This window comes from Nelumbo lutea, chromosome 5 (genome assembly GCF_056320005.1).
Source record: "Nelumbo lutea isolate HS-2025 chromosome 5, American lotus-T2T, whole genome shotgun sequence".
NCBI lineage: Eukaryota > Viridiplantae > Streptophyta > Magnoliopsida > Proteales > Nelumbonaceae > Nelumbo > Nelumbo lutea.
The window spans coordinates 13,172,485-13,189,649 of NC_142688.1; the positions used below are offsets into that span (position 1 = coordinate 13,172,485).

At 35.3% G+C, this 17,165-nt stretch overlaps 1 protein-coding gene across 2 annotated transcripts in view; it reads right to left on the reverse strand.

Annotated features, from left to right (window-relative positions):
- Positions 1-15,103, reverse strand: part of LOC148850430 (alpha/beta-Hydrolases superfamily protein) — a 33,766-nt gene extending 18,663 nt beyond the window's left edge. For both annotated transcript variants that reach the window (XM_088942569.1, XM_088942568.1), the window contains exons 1-6: positions 14,247-15,103; positions 13,620-13,807; positions 10,318-10,422; positions 10,132-10,200; positions 9,833-9,980; positions 6,660-6,742 (exon numbers count right to left, since the gene is read on the reverse strand). In XM_088942569.1, the coding sequence (XP_088798695.1) occupies positions 6,660-6,742; positions 9,833-9,980; positions 10,132-10,200; positions 10,318-10,422; positions 13,620-13,807; positions 14,247-14,587 (934 nt within the window). In that variant the 5' untranslated portion in view covers positions 14,588-15,103. The remainder of the gene's footprint in view (positions 1-6,659; positions 6,743-9,832; positions 9,981-10,131; positions 10,201-10,317; positions 10,423-13,619; positions 13,808-14,246) is intronic.
- Positions 15,104-17,165: the final 2,062 nt, after the last annotated feature.

A 17,165-nucleotide genomic window follows, 5' to 3' on the forward strand; every position in this document is an offset into this window, starting at 1 on the left:
CAAAAGTTATGGATAAACTTGAAACTGTACCGCCAACATCATCATATTCATTGAGGACAAATCCCATCCCACCAGGTACCATTATTCCTGATAACATTTTTTATCCTATTGCTATTGATTCTTCTTCTGCCAATGACCTTGACATCCCTATTGCACAAGGAAGGGAGTTGGGTCCTGTACCACCAAACATCCGATCTCCCACTTCATCTCATATGAGAACACCTCATCCTCTTTTTGTGCTTTTCTCTCTTCCATTAACAGTGCCCCTATCCCCAAAAATGTGGCAGAAGCTCTTTCAGTACTTAAATGGACAGATGCAATGAAAGAAGAAATGGATGCATTACATAAAAATGGTACATGGGAATTAGTGGATTTTCCTGTGGGAAAGGAACCGGTAGGGTGCAAGTGGGTTTTTGCAGTAAAGCATAGGCTGATGGTACAGTAGAAAGGTATAAAACTCAGTTGGTGGCGAAAGGGTTTACTTAGGTGTATGGAGTAGACCATGTAGAGACATTTGCTCTGGTTGCTAAGATGAATTCCATCATAGTTCTTTATTCTCTTGTTGCTAACCTTGATTGGGATCTCCACCAGTTAGATATTAAAAAAGCCTTCCTGAATGGTGATCTTGAAGAGGAGGTGTACATGGTGCAACTTCCTGGTTACTATGCTCAAGACCAAGAAAAAAAGGTGTAGGTTAAATAAGTCCTTGTACAGACTAAAACAATCACCGAGAGCTTGGTTCAGCAAGTTTCATCTAGTTGTTCAGCAGATTGGTTATAAACAGTGTCAGACTGATCATACATTATTTGTGAAAAAAGGAGAGGGAAAAATTGCAGCCTTGATAGTGTATGTTGATGACATAGTGATCACAAGCGACTGGAAGGTAGAAATTCAGAAACTAAAGGAGTTCCTAGCCACTCAGTTTGAGGTGAAAGATCTAGGTCCCTTGAAGTATTTTCTTGGAATTAATGTGGCCTGTTCAAAGAGGGGGATCTTCTTTTCTCAAAGAAAATACATCCTAGATTTATTACAGGATACAGGAAAACTTGGAGTCAAGCATGTTGACTCCCCCATTGATCCAAACCATAGATTGGGTGATTGTTAGGGTGAGACTATCAAGGATGTGAAATAATTCCAGAGACTTGTGGGCAGGCTATTATATTTGTCAATGACACGACTAGACATTGCTTATGTTGTGGGTGTCCTTGGCCAATTCATGCATGCTCCTAAATTAGAGGCAGCCAATAGAATCCTCAGGTACCTAAAGAAATTCCCAGGGGCTAATTTACTTTTCCAGAAGAATGGTCACTTAAAGGCTGAAGTGTATACTGATGCTGATTGGGCTGGATTAGTTGATGACGGAAAGTCTACTAGTGGGTATTGTACTTTTGTGGGAGGAAACCTAGTCACGTGGAGAACCAAGAAACAAAATGTTGTGGCAAGGTCTAGTGCTGAAGTTGAATATAGAGCAATGTCCCATGGAGTGGCTGAAGTTATGTGGATAAAGAACTTGTTGAATGAGTTGGGACTTCCTGTTGATGGCCCCATATCCCTGTATTGTGATAACAAAGTTGCTATCAACATTGCTGCCAACCCAGTACTTCATGATAGAACTAAACATATTGAGGTTGACAAGCACTTTATAAGAGAAAAAATTGTAAATGGGGAAGTGTGCACTCCATATGTCAGCTCCACAAATCAACTTGCAAACATCTTTACCAAGGGGTTACATCATCCGCAGCATAATGATTTATGTGACAAGTTGGTCAGGATTGATATCTATGTCCCAACTTGAGGGGGAGTGTTGAAATCCGCTAGTTCTCCTAGCAGCTTTTTATATTTTTCTGTTCTTTAGTGCATCAAGGGCAATCTTGTAATTTCGCACCTCTTTTATTTTAAGTTGGGTGGCTCTAATATAAAAAGTAAAGAGAGTTGGAGCCGCCAGCTCCAAGTTTTTAAATCTAAACGTTCTTCTCTCTTCTCTCTTCTTCTTCCTCCTTCCTCTCATTCTCTGATATCTTAGGCCTAAAAACATTCCCTATCTACCCCTTGCTGCTAGATAATCTGCCATACTATTTACTACCCACTAAGCCTATTGGAATGAAGCTCTCAAAAGTCTATTCTTGCATTAGCTAATGTACTTCCACCAGGATATGTCTATGCTTCCATGGTCCCTGTTTGTTATGCAGGAAATAAAGATATTGAGATGAATAAGTAGAAAACCTACCAAGAATAAGATTAGAAATAAATGCTTTCAAGGGAATCTAAGAGTAGTTCCAATTGGTGATAAAATGATGAAATATAGAAAATGGTTTAGATATGTGTATTGAATAACATTGACTAGAGCAGTAAGAATAAGTAATCTCATCAAAGTTGATGCTAGAAGAGATGGGGAAGGCCCAAGAAGACAACAATTGAGGTGGTGAAAAATGACCCAAGGGTTCTAGAAGAGATGGTGGAAAAGGTTTTATGAGTCAACCCAATGTTTTAAAAGCGCAAGGCGCAAGGACCAATTTGTGCCTGAGGCACAAGGTGAGGTGCACGCCTTTTCGAAGCAAGGTGCAAAAAATACAAAAAAAAATAATGTTAAAAAATAAAAAAAAAATCAAAAAAATATTAAACATAATATTAATAAAAATATAAACTTAAATTTTAAAATTAATGTTTTAAAAAACCTATTATCTAAAACTAAAATACATAAACATAACAAGTAAAGTTTATTCAAATGAAAATTTAAAAATAAAATCAAACATACAAAACATTTTCAAGCATGCATAACCATTTTTTTCCTCAATTGCATTACTTCAAGTAGCTAATGTGAAGTAAAACATATTACATTTCTAATTCTACGAGCCGCCCTCTGTGCCACACCCCTCGAGGCAAGCCCAAACAAGTCCATGTTAGGGACTTAGGGTCTTAAATTCTTAATTTTCATACAAAAATAATGATTGCATAATTTTAGTTACCTTCTAAGAAGATATTTTATTAAGATGAATGATGAACAACATTAGCAAATAGTCGGAGCTCTGGTGACTTGTTTGGACTTGCCTCGAGAAGTGTGGTTGGGGGTCCAAGGGTGGAGCCCCTGACCCAGTCACTAGGTTCAAAAAAAGCAAAAAAACGTAAAATTTTCAAAAGGTACATGCCTAGGCTAAGAAGGCGCATCAAGCACACTGGTGCACCTTTTGAAAGTGTTGTGCCTAGGACCTAGGCAAGGTGCCTACCCTAAAATATGCATTGCTTGTACGCCTAGGCTGGCACACCTTTTAAATCACACTAAGTCAACCTCATATTGTTGTGATAAAGCTTTGTTGAGTTGTATATCAAGAAAGAAAACAAAGTTGAAATACAAAAACAACTAAAGATGAAAACAGGAGAAAAAAATAGACCACAATCAGTTTTGTTGGTCAGCCTATAAACTGGAGGCCTCATACAACATTTGGTCTCCCTACCCCTTCTTTGGTCAGTGAGTCAGATAAAGCATATTAACCAATTTAAGAACAAAGTGAACAAAGCTAGAGATTTGCTTCTCTAACTGTAAATTTGAGAAACAAGGAGTCAAGGACCTCCATCCTTTGAAGAATCTAATCTATCACCACTTAGCAGTCTCATTCATCACCAAGAAACTCTAGCTTGAGTAAGTCGACTTTAGGCTTTTTAGAGAGTTCAGACAATTGTTAAATGCACACCTTTGTTTAGCTAAGCCTGCCACCACTAGTAATTTAGGCATCACAGATTTACAGAAACATAAAGAACCTTCTCATTTGGAAGAGAGGTGACAAGGTTAGCACTCAAGCCAAAACCAAGCCTTTTTTTATGGATATAAATAAAACCCCCAAAACCTCTCATTTGAGAGAGTTAACTGAAGTAACATTTGAGCCCCAGGTTGAGAAGACCCATTAATGCCAATATAGACAAAATCTTTTTTTTTTGATAAACGAGTAAGATTTTATTAATCCAGCAAATAAGAGTTACAGCTTACAAGCAACCCATGGAAAGGCACGAGGAGCGACCTTTCCTTTAAGACTAGTTACAAAATTATAAGTTCAAAAGAAATTACACAAAAGCCAAAAATAAAGTAGCCCAAAAAGCCCCCTGTTTTGCAAGTGAATCAGCCATTGAGTTTGTTGATCTGCCTACCCAATGAACTTTGATTGTCATATTCCTTGTTAGCCATTTAACCTTTTTGAGAAGATCTCTAAAGCCTCAGACCATAGAGTCTGGATCCTTCAACCAACCCACTATCACTTGGGAGTCCCCTTCAATAATCAGATGCTCTATTCCTAGCTGCTTTGCGAGCTGGATTCCTTGCATAGCAACAAGTAATTCGACCCTTAAAGAGTCTCCCACACCCACGGGACCTGAATACAAAGATATAATGCTACTATCTTTATTTCTCAGCACTCCTCCTATGCCTAAAGGTTCAGGGTTACCTCGGCTACTTCCATCAAAGTTCAGCTTAAAAAACTCCTCCCCAGGTGGCATTCATTCAACCACATATGTTTCCTTCCTGGGAAAAGTATTAGCCACTGCTAACTAGCTTCTCCATAGGTCATCGAAAGTAGGGGTGTAAACGGATCAATTTTGAATCCAAGTAGAAAATTTGATATCTGAATTCGATTGGATATTCAATGGATTTTGAAAATTAAAATCTGAATTCAAATCCGATTAAATATTTGAATATTCGATTAATTAATTATTTTAGGTAATAAATAAATATATAAAATAAATATTTTATTTATATAAAGTATAAATATATATAAATTATTCATATAATTTAAATATTATATATAAATTATATTAGACAAATTCATCAAAAAATATATATATATTAGACATTGAAATATTTTATATATTATATATAAGAATTAAATAATCGGTCGAATTCGGATATTCATCGTCATATCCGAATTCGAATCCGACTAGCTATTCAGTATGAATAAGATATCCGAATTTGACCGATAAGAAATTTGAATTATCCGAATCTGATTCGATTATGTCGAATCTCGAATTCGAAATCGAATTTTCGAATACCATTGACACCCTAATTGAAAGAGTATGCATAAAAGAGATTTAGAGTTTTCAACTACTAAATTGCCTTGTCAAAATACATTCTTTAACTTCCGAAAAGCTCCATTCTTTTTCACAAAAAATTATAGTGTTCCTTTCTTCCCAAACAATCCACAACAAAGATGCTCTTATGCACTTCCACATAATTCTCCCTCTCTTTGTGTTCCATTCAAAGGTAGATGGACTAAAGCAAGCTAGTATCAGATGGCAGGTTCCACCTACACTCAAACAACATAAAAATCCAATTCCATAAAGCTGTAGCAACGGAGCACGAAGTCAGTAAGTGGTGATAGTCCTCATTCTGAGTTTTCCGAAGAACACACCAATTAGGGGATAAGCACCATTTTGGTCTCCTCTTTTGCAATTTTTCAAAGGTATTAGTTTTACCATAATAAACTTCCCAACAAAAAACAACAATCTTTGGGGGAATGGGTCTAGTCCAGAATTCTTTAACTGTGAAGTTCTGGGGTGAAAGAAGTGGAGCAAAGTCAACAACAATTCTGAAACACAAACACTTTCATCATCATGTCACAAGCACTTTCATCATCTATATTGGATTTTGGTTTCCAATATAGAGAAAATCATGTCACATGCCTTTTACTTTAAATGAGAGCAGAATATAGCAATTTATTAAAATCTGGCTTTAAGGATTAACTGTTTTTTGCTCAGGTGGATGGATCACCAATTCAATTGTCTGGATCAATGAATCAACCCGCAATATCATGACAATAAAATAACACAACCTGGTAACCCAGTAAACAGGTAAACAGGTCACTGGTTAATTATCCAAGTCAACAGGTCACTAACCAAATCAACAGTTTTCTGTAATATGGTGATTCAAAGAGTGGCTGGAGATGGAATTTTGACCAGGTCAACAACGGGATGAAAACATCAGAATATAGAACAGTGATACAGCATAATGACAAAAGATAGCACATGGTTTCACATTGCAATACTGGAAAGACAGCTAAATTCATTCACATTAGACAACTGGTTAAACTTTAACCATAGTGACTCTACTCAACATTTTGGGGGCCACAAGAATGGTTTTCACATCATAATCAAGATTGTGCTCTGTGCTATCAAATTGTGGAGTAAGTGGACCATATCTTTATCCGCTGCTCAGTGGCCCTTGGGATGTGGCTTAAGTTTATCAGAGAGGTAAAGAAATAATAGAATATTATTATTTCTTCAGAACAAACGAACAGGCCCTTAGATTGTGCTCTGTGCTATCACGTGGACACTTTAGTCTGAAAGAAATAATAGAATATTCATGAACAGATTCAGATCTGAGGAAGACCTCCTTAAGGTGGCTAGCAATAAGATTGGTTCCTAGGTATCTGCAACAAAAGACTTGTCTCATCAATTGCCTTTGAGAATCATGTACTCTGTGAGTGGTGGAATGGTTGACTTGTTTCCTCTCCCCTTGGAGGAGGCAGCTGCTTGTGCCTTCCCTGGGGTTTGTTGTAACCAGTCTTCTACTATTTAATAAAAGTATTTTACCTTTTTCAAAAAGGAAAAATTGTAATGTATCTTCGTCAGAAAATTTTTTCCCAACAAGTAATTAAAGAAAAAGACAAAAAAAGTACCTTTTGAAGACCATTTGGGCTCAGTTGGAGATTCTATCATTGTACCATCACCACCAGCAACACAGATGCGTTTGCAAACACCCCTTTATGCAGGAATAAGTGTGTGAGCTCATAACACAAATTGGTAGAAGAAAACGACTCAGTAATAGACAATAGAAATGTAGAAGTGTGCCAAAGTTGGTAAAATGGAAGAAAATGAAAAAAAAAAATGCATAACAGTAAGAGGGAAAAATGACTTAGTAAGTGTGCTTACATTATCAATCTAAGCACAAAACAGTAAAAGGGAAAAATGCATCTTAAATATCAATACTGAAAAAAAAAAAAAAAGAAAAGGAAAGGAAAGGATTGTAGAAGTGTGCTAAGTTGTTATTAGAAAAATGTGCATAACAAAAATTCAGTAACATCATCTCATTTGACCAAGACTTGAAAAGTCCAGTACATCAGGCAGTTACTAGAAAAGGGCCATTGAGAAGAAGGAACTTGATACAATAAAAAAAGGTAGTTAAGAACTAATAACCATACAATATCCTGGGAAAGCTCTCCCAAAACTTTACCTCAAAAAGTATTACCAAAAGAAAGGAAAAAAGAGAGAGAAATCCAGACAAGCAGTTATGGTTCTGCTTGTGAGTAAGAGGTGTACAAACACATATGCATGTGTAAGAGGGGGGAGGGTAAGTGTGATTATGTGTCTCTGTATCATAAGAGAAAGAAAGAGAAGAGGATGATATGTTTAAGAGAATAAGGGAGTGGGGGGAAGTAGAAAGTATTAGCAACAATAAAGAAGGGGAAAAAAAAAAAGAGAGAAGGAGAGAAGAGAATGAGGGCCAAAAAGATAGGCTGCCAGTGCCTCTATTAGTATTTATAGTAGGGCAACAGTACAATAAAAAAAAAAAGGAAAAGGAGGATAAAATGGCATTAATGCCCCTGCAGCATATATAGTGATAAATACACAACAGAAAGGATGTGGAATAGGTCATATCAAAAAGATCTCTGATAGATTTACTAGGGAGTGGAGAAGGGGAATTGTAGGAATAAGTATATTTATTGTGGAGAGAAATGTGATAAGATAGATTAAACTTTCCTACAAATTCCTCCAGGTAATCCTTATCATTTTGTCTGATAGGATTTTTTTTCCTGATCAGTAACTGAAACTTTATTACTTAAAAACAGAATTTTACACGGGTAATGTGCAAATACTTAATAAGTTTATGCAGAAAGAAATTTTGCAACACCCAAGTCCTGGTAGGTTAGACTCCTAATCCTAGCTACCTTGCCCACCACCCTTTCACATATATCCATTCTCCCAAAAGGACTGACCCTGGAAATAGCTGACTTCTTTGGACTCCATACCTAGCAAAACCATCAGCTAGGCAGTTGGCAGACCTGTTTACCCAATTGAAGTTAATTATTAATTATTTGTCAACAGTTTCTAATGCCATAGGTTTTTGAATAATGATCTTTGAATATCATTGGAGAAAGTCTTAGATGGCCTAGATTCCATACATTGACTAAATGAGAGATAGATATCCACCAATGCCAATAATATATTCTATGTGCAATATATGCGAGAATGAGTTTTTTTTCTTCATTTGTCAATTTAATATGTGAATCATTATTGAGTCTACATGTACCTCATTAATTGACTCTATCCTCTTTGATATTTTAATAAAAGTATAAAACATGAGTTTAATAACAAGTCAGACCTATGGATGTACTCCCCATTTCTTTTTCTTTTTAAGTTTGTTACTGTTATTAATTAGTTATCCTTAGTTTATGGATCTAGAAAAAACATAGGAATAGAACAAGGTATGCTTTGCTTTAAATGAAGAGAAAAAGAAGAAACGTTTCCATATTTCTCAATTGGTAAAATTAGAAACAGTTAGATCCCTTGGATGAATATGTTAGAGAACCACTTCAAGTAATAAACATTTAGATTTCAAGATGAAAGAACTACCCGTAGATCAAATATTTCTTTATTTTTTGAGATTATAATAAATAAAATAGACATTATTAAACTAAGGGCCTGTTCGTTTGTTCTGAAGTCTGACATCTGAAAGTGCAACAATTATAGTAAGAGGTATATTGGTATTGGTGAACTTTTCTTTCCTCTGAACTCTGAATGCAGAGAATGTTGTTCTGAACTCTGAATTCTGAAAATTATCAAATATCCATTTTGACCCCATATATGAGAGTTTTTGTTTGTCTTTTTGGGGGTATCATTGGAAAACAAAAAGTTATATGATTGCACTTTAAGAAATAAGAGATAAGAGGTAACAAACACCCATTTTTCTCTTAAGGTTAAAAGATTCCTCTTAAGAAGTAAGAGTTAAGAGGAAATGAAGAGGCCCTAAATTATCCATTCTGTGGATTTATATACTAGTTTCTTTTTATTATTTTCTTATTTGTTAGGGTTCAATCAACACACATGGTGGTGTATGCTGTCTTGAATGCTTGAAAACTTCTAAACCTGAACTGATAGGGCAAGGAATAACTTAAAACTTTGTCCATTCAACAGGGGAAACCTTTCTTTTCTTCTTCTCCTAAGACAAAAACCGGGGGGGGGGGGGGGGGGGGGGGGGGAGCTCAGACCCTGTGTTTTCTGAATTTTCTTTTTCTTTCTTCTTTTTAATTCTCATGAATATGTTGATTTTCTATGTTTAACATAAAGTTCATGCATTTTTTATGAAGATTATAGATAATTACGAGTGAAATATGGTTGCTAGCTGATATGGAACCTAGGAAATTACCCTCAGATTAACAAAAAATCACCTAGGCACCTGCCTACATGACAAGGCGCCCCATGGCACATAGCCAACCTTGGCTCCTTGAAAACCATGGCCCTCCTTATGTGATAATTCCTTTTTTATGTGTAATTATGACTATGTTACAGTCCCAGCTACCATGCAATGGAGAACCAAATAAAATCAAGTTAATTATAATTTTATTTATTTTTATTATTTATAAACACCATGATGTTAGAGAACAATATTCATGCAAGGCCTTTGGAATGACAATTAAGAATTGAAACTTAAGAGTAATTACCACAGATCTCCTAATTACAGAGAAATCAGATTATTCTCATTCATTGGAGTACAAGATTGCAAATATAATTCTTAGAAGGAAGAAAAATACTGCGCAAATAAAAACCAGCTTCAAGCAGGCATCCTACTAACCCATCCTGAGAAATATAGCCGACCCAAAGTTCCGCTTTGTCCCAATGCATGTTAGGGTGGCTCCATTCAATCCATGCCATGCGCTTTCCTTCTTGGTCCATGCGTGGGAAGGCATAGAAATCATTGCCACCAACTAAACCCTTTGGTTCTAAAGCCACAGATCCAAGGAAAAGCATAATCCTTATTTTATTATTAAAAAATCAACTGATCAAAAAGGCACCTTCTAGAAATTCTAATTCTTCAAAAAACAAAAAAAAAAAATGGTACTAGTATTTCATAGTTCAACTTGAAATGTTTACCTTGGATATTACCATTTAGGTCTATGGATACAATTGTTGTAGTTGGATTTGTGCTACTTTCACGATGATCTAGAAAAGAAAAAAGCAATAGAAAACATGACAAAGAGCATAAAATAAGCCATAAATAGCAAAACTACAACATGAATCATGATATCCAGAGAGCTCACCAATTTACCAGCAACATACCTTCCCTTACTGTGACATAACGATTAAAGCGTGAATCAAACACTCCATCTGCATAACGAACCACAGGTCCACCATAATCTGGGGTGAGTGGTACAGGGAAGGAATCTGTAAAGCATCAACAGAAGGTCAGACCATCTGGCTGCAAATGCAACTATGCAAGAATTAAAACACACAAAAACAAAATGCAGCCTTCTTTTGAATTTGGTAGATAAGTGGGGTTTTCAGTGTAATAAAACTAAGATGGATCATGATGCACCAACTATGATCCAGGATTCAATTCCCTTCTAGACATATAATCATAGAAAGGAACTATAGAGAACATTAAATACAATTTGTCCTCCTTAAGTATAAGAACTTAGAGTATCAAATTTTCTTTAACAAATTCCAGCCCTGGAACTTCTTGATAAAAATAAAAAAAGGGATCCAAAGCCCATTGATACCAGTTGAGGGTGATTCTTAGGTTATTATTTTGTTTATAAATTCTTAAGTTATTAATATTGGGCCTATGGGAGGCTAGTTTCTTGGACAGCTGCTGTAAAAGGTCTCCAAAGATGGGCACTTGGGCTGCATCTAGGTTCTTGTAGTTTTTTTGAGTTGTAATGCTGTTCTTAGGCCCTGATTTAGGATCTGTTTATCGATTAGGATGATTTGTAATCTTTGTCTCCTATTAATAAAATTACATTACCTTTTTCAAATATATATATATATATATATATTCGGTGGATGATAAACAATGCCATTGAGAAGAAGCCACACCTTTCATATCCAGAGCAAACATCTTTTCCCCCTTCTTTTCTGATTTGTACAGAGTGAGCATCTTGTTTAGATAAGTCCTAGGCTAGCTCAATTGACTGGGAATGGAGTTGGAACTTGGAAAAGGAAGCAAACTCTTGGAATTCCTATATGAAAAAATAGTTCTTTGAATTTTAAGGAATTTTTTTTCCATCAATCGTACATGGGTGGGGTCCCCTCTCTTTAGGAATCCCTTTCTTTGCATATTTATTCAATTGATCACTAATCATTATTATTGCAAAAACAAGCCCAACAGAACTAACCTTGAATGGTTAAAGTAATAACACACCAACTCCTTGGTCAATGAAATTAGAGAGATGAATACCACAAACCTGGAGGACCTATAAGATTCAAGACCTGCTCAAGGTCAGTTGATGATGGAAGCTGAAGCAGTTGTTTCCAATAGTAAGGAACTTCATCAAACCTACATCATTTTTAGCCTTCCCCTAGTCCTTTTAATAGTTTAGTTTCTCATATTTCAATTTTAAAATTTCAATAGAGCTTATTAACCACAATGGCATTTTTCCTAAAAGGAACAAACTTACAGTTCTTATTCCTGATTCTGATTTAGCTTCAGGAACAAGCAGCATTTGGATCCACTAATTGTCAGTAAGTACCGTTTGGACTATTCCACTTTCTTAGTTTAACTACTACAACTGGTGGTGGTTCATGCCAAGGACCATAATGGCTCAAGCTCGACCAAGATCTTGATGCACTTATTAGGCTGCAATACTGGTCTGAGGAGCACTGTCTGACCCAATTAGGCAAATTGACCGGGGGATTACCTTTTCCCATCCAGTCTCACTATGACAGAAAAATGGAAATTGATTTTCACTATTCTCTTAGTTGAGTTGACATCTGCATTTGTATTCTTGGATTCTAGCATTATAATCTATGATACCAGGATACCTGTACACACATAGCATACCAATGTCAGACACAATGTATAGGACATGACACCAGATACTGCATGGACACTTTTAGATACTCTATAGCAATAACACTTTTTAAATATTTAAAATGATATCAATATGTGTGTGTGTAAAATGATATGTTTTAGCAAATGATACCATAAAAAGTCCATATGTACAAAAATTTAATTAAATTTAATGGGAAAAAATCTTGAGAAATGACACCTAACTTCAAAAACTACACAGAGAAACTTTTTTTTTGGGAAACATGACATAAGCATATTATATGGGATACCTGTACCTGTATGTGTCTTGAATTTCAGGAAATGGAGAGTGGTATGATTTTATCCTCATTTATTGTATCTCTGTCCATGTTGGTCATCCTTCATAGGTTATAATTTGTTTGTTAGAGAAACCCCAACACTTGAATAATATGTGTTTTCCTCTGTCCCCTTGACTAAATCTGCTTATTGGACCAATTGCTAGTATCCCACCAGGCAAGATAATAATGTCTTCGTTAGGAACTGCCTAGCCAGGTCTTAGCCACATCAAGTGACTACCCTGTTGATGTGGCAAAGGTCCATTATAAATAGAAATAGTAACTTGGAGTGTCACATGGACCAATCAACTTGCATAAAGGAAAAATAAGAATTATTAAAACAATTGGGTAATGTCTCTTATATACATGAGCAAGTGATTCAGCATTGCTCTCAAAATCTTACGATTTATGATACAATTCATGATTTGAATCATGAATTTGAATCATGAATCCCAAGGGTTTAAATTTGAATCTTATGTCTAAATCTTTTTCTGTGAAAATCTTTTTTTTTTTTTGTTTGAATCCTACCATTTGATTCATAAATTTTACAATTTATACAAATTTTCAATTCACTATGATTCAAATAAATTAAATTAAGAATTAGTTTTCTACTGTCTATATATATATATATATATATATATATATATATATATATATATATATATAGTTTTGTCAAGGAAGACTTGTTTTAAAGCTCTTACTAGAAAATGGTTTTTTTTACCTTATTTAAGATAAAATGTTGAGTCTATTTCTCATCATATGTAGGTTAAAGAGCAATTGTATGTGGAATATTTGATTTTCAAGACAGACTTCATTATATCATCTTAGGCTTCTGTATAAGTGGTAAATTCTATTGTTTTAGGTACATATATAGTATATATGGATTAGAAATAGGATAACATCATTTTCCTATATATATTTAGCCTATTAATATATGTGTATTTGATTTTTTGGCAAATTTATAAAATATAGAAATAATCTAGTATTTACATTGTATGATTCAATTCGATTTAACTTTCTCTACAATTTATGATACGTTTTCAGAACATTATTTCAGCATAGAATAGTACTTTTGACCATTGATACTGTTTACTTCAACAACCATATAATTTGACCAATAAAGTGAGGTTTTTAACGTCAAGGGCCTCTGGCCACTAAGAACTGGGTCTCTAAATGATGGTTATTACTCCAAGTCCATAAATTATAAGAGTTAAAACATGCACAAGGAAAGTAGCACAAAAAAATGAACACTTCTACTAAGAAAGCAATAAGAGACAAACCTTTAGATCCAATAAACAGCCTGTACAGCCTTTGGTCCTTGTAATTTGAAAAAACGACAATGTCCCCAGAAACTGCAAATGCTCCACCTCCATACTCTTGAGCCACTGTCCGCACTGCAAACTCTTTAGGTATAATATCAATAGGTTCTTCACCCGATTTCTCTGCTTCCATAACCAGAACTACCCGCCTGAGTGACATGAGGAGAGAGAAGGATGTTCACATTGAAACTTTAACGAAGTTGAATAAAAAAAAGTTACAACATATCATGTGGAATCCTCCAAAGAACAATAAAAAAAATACCAATACCACAAACAATACTAATAAAAAATTTAGGGAAATGCAGTTACAACTTACAAGACATCGAGACAAAATATCATAGTTTGATGATAAAAGAAACTCCATAATTATAAATTCAGACACTATACACTTATAATCAAGTATGGCAATAGCTTGCATGTGCTGGGTAATGGTACATGGAGAAACAGAAGCAGCACAGCCTCGTTGAAAGGTTTCTATCGGAATTTAAGTGCGGAAGTCATCGAATAGGGATTAGGGTTTTAGTGACAATTGCAAAAAAGAACAATAGATAACTGGAACAGGGAGTGGGAACCGGGAACTAAACTTACCCTGATTCAGTAGGACGAGACTCAGCCCAGACAAGGCGACCTTGACCATCGACCGCAATGCCACCCAACCGCTTCTCGGCCCCGGAGAGGACGTCGGCGGTAAGGGGAGATTTCCAGGAGCCATAAGGCGCCGTAATCTTCTCTTCAGCTGATGATGATGAAGCCATCACCCTCGACCTCGAATTCAAGCTCTGTTGCTGCTGCTGCAGCGGCCCTTTGATCGAGACTGTGCCAATGAATCTAGGAAGATGGTTAAAGTTCAAGCTTAAGCCGGATAGATAAAGAAAAGACGAGCGTCCACCCGTGAAACGACTAAAACCAGTTAAGGCCAACAAGGCCATATATGTAGGGATTATTTGATTGACTTAAGCCTTTTAAGGGCATCCATTCAGAATCAGATGGTCCTCTTCTTTAGGAATTAGAATGGCTAACAGCACGTAACGCGGCGCGCAATGAATCCTTGGACGCTTCACTTGATCACTTCTTCATTTTAAGCTGTTTAACCGTAGAGTGTAGAGTGTAGAGTGTAGACACTTTAACACTTTCAATTATATTATTTCTTCTCTCGAGTTCTATTTGCATTCAAGGGCCCTTTGAACTGCCTTGGAGTGGAATTGCTTCCTTTTGGCAATCCCTAACCCTTCCACCAGAACTGTATCCCCTTCATCGGCAGCATATTTATCAGTTAGTCCATCGGTTCTGAGTTACTGACTCAAACGTGAAGAATCCATCTGAGCGAATGGATAGGGATGATCTACCGTACCGGCAACTGTAAGGTCCTTGGCTGGTCGTAGCGGGGACTTGGCAAGGGCTACGCACCTACACCAACCCGACGGCCCCGTTGTGCTTGTTAACCCATCTAACTAGGAATGACCCACCGTATTAAGTACGGGGCCACTAATCTGAATTATTTGAATTTTTTTAAATAATTTATAATGGAAATTTAGGTTAAGTTTGTTATTTTATTTTAATAGATTTTTATTTTATTTAAGAGATTTATCATATTTTATCTAGAAGAATGGGACCGCACCATTTATTATTTCATTTGAGGCTCATAATTATTGAATCATTTTTTTAATTAATCATATTTAATTATTTAACCATTTCTCCTTTTATCAATTTTATTTTAATTTTTAAACATTTTATTAATTATTCAATTATTTTCTTATTGAATTAGTCAGGTTTAATTACTTTATCAACTTTTTATTTGAATAAATTAAATTATTCAAATATTCAAGTTGAGTCGTCGCTTGATTATTAATTAGTAATTCATTAGTGATTAAATATTGTTAATTTTTCTTATTACTAATTACTAATCTGACCTTATATTTGTAAATTATTATTAATAATTAATAATATTATCATTTGTTTAGAATAATAATAAAACTATTATTATGTATTATTGTTATTACTATTATTATTATTATTATTTATGTTAATATTATTTTTCATAGTAAATGTTACTATTACTGAAAATTCACTCCAAATCAAAACTGTTTACAACTGCCTTAGAATTGTATTCACTTAATAAATAATTAATAATTTATTTATTTATCAATTATAAGTTTGAATTCATGAATTTAATTTGACTATTTATTAATTAATTATTATTATTATATTTATTAATTATTATTTTGAAATCATTACTTTTAGTTAATGACCGAATAGCCATTGTATCCTTAGTGAGTCGTCGTCTTCTTAGACGACATTTCACTCTAAACTATGATTGTGGCGGGCTACACACAGTTCATATGACCATCCCGGTCACCGGCAGCCACTCATATGTGATTGCCAGTGGCCGGCGATCTCATCTAACACTAAAAAGCAAACGTCGGTCGCCCGTAGTAAATAGGAACTTGATCATTTTCTTCTCAAGCAAACCTGTCTTCTCAATTGTTGTTTTGTAATAACAATACACAGGGCCGGCCTATTCTACCTTCACATGACCCTCCCAACCACCGACAATAACCCATAAGTGATTGTCAATGGTCGGCAATTACATCTATCTATAAAATAACGGCTAGTGATCTTGTCTAATGTTAAAAAAGAGCCGATCGTTGTCTGTAAAAAACACCCTATTATTGGCTTCCTATACAGTGGTCCTAAGAGTCATTGGTTGCTTGAATAAATAAAAAAGTGCTTTGTTGTGTTCTAAGGGGAATCTGTCTTCTCAGGCATACCTCTGCACTAACAATAAACAGGTCCGCCGTATTCCACCTTCATATGACCCTCCTGGAAGCCGGTAACCACTCATAAGTGATCATCGATGGTCGGCAATCTCATATATAACATAATAACAGCCGGTGTCGCCACTAGTGAAAAAAAAGTATGGTTTTCTTCTCAGGTGACGATTAAGGCTAAAATTTAACAGGGAACGACTATTGCTAATTTACTACTTGATATGACCCTCCTGGCAATCGGCGATTATCCAAAAGTCACCGTTGGTGGTCTACTAAGACCGGTTTGAAGTAATTGTGTGAATAAAAGGATCGATTGTCTATTTGCAGTAATAGTATGAATGTTTGCAGTAATAGTATGAATAAAGAGTCATCGTCGGTTTGCACAAACAGTACTCTGTTTTAAATATTGCACTAACAATAACAGTAAAAGTTGTCGTCAGTTCGTAAAAAATCCACACAAAATAAATTTTAAGGTAAAGTGAGATTAAATATTGCACTAACCTAAATGAAATTGCAAAGACTGTAGGGAAGAGACTAGAGACTATAGAAATCGCAACTATGAAAAATTGTACAACTAAAACAGAATTGGTCCAAAGATTGTAGAAACTGCAGAAAAGTTTAAATATTTTAGATTAGAAGAAAAATGATAAGAGGAAGAATGCTACGTTTAGTTGATACCTGAAAGATTGTAGTTTGATGCATATACACTGAAAGATTGATTGATATGTTTGAGAAGAAA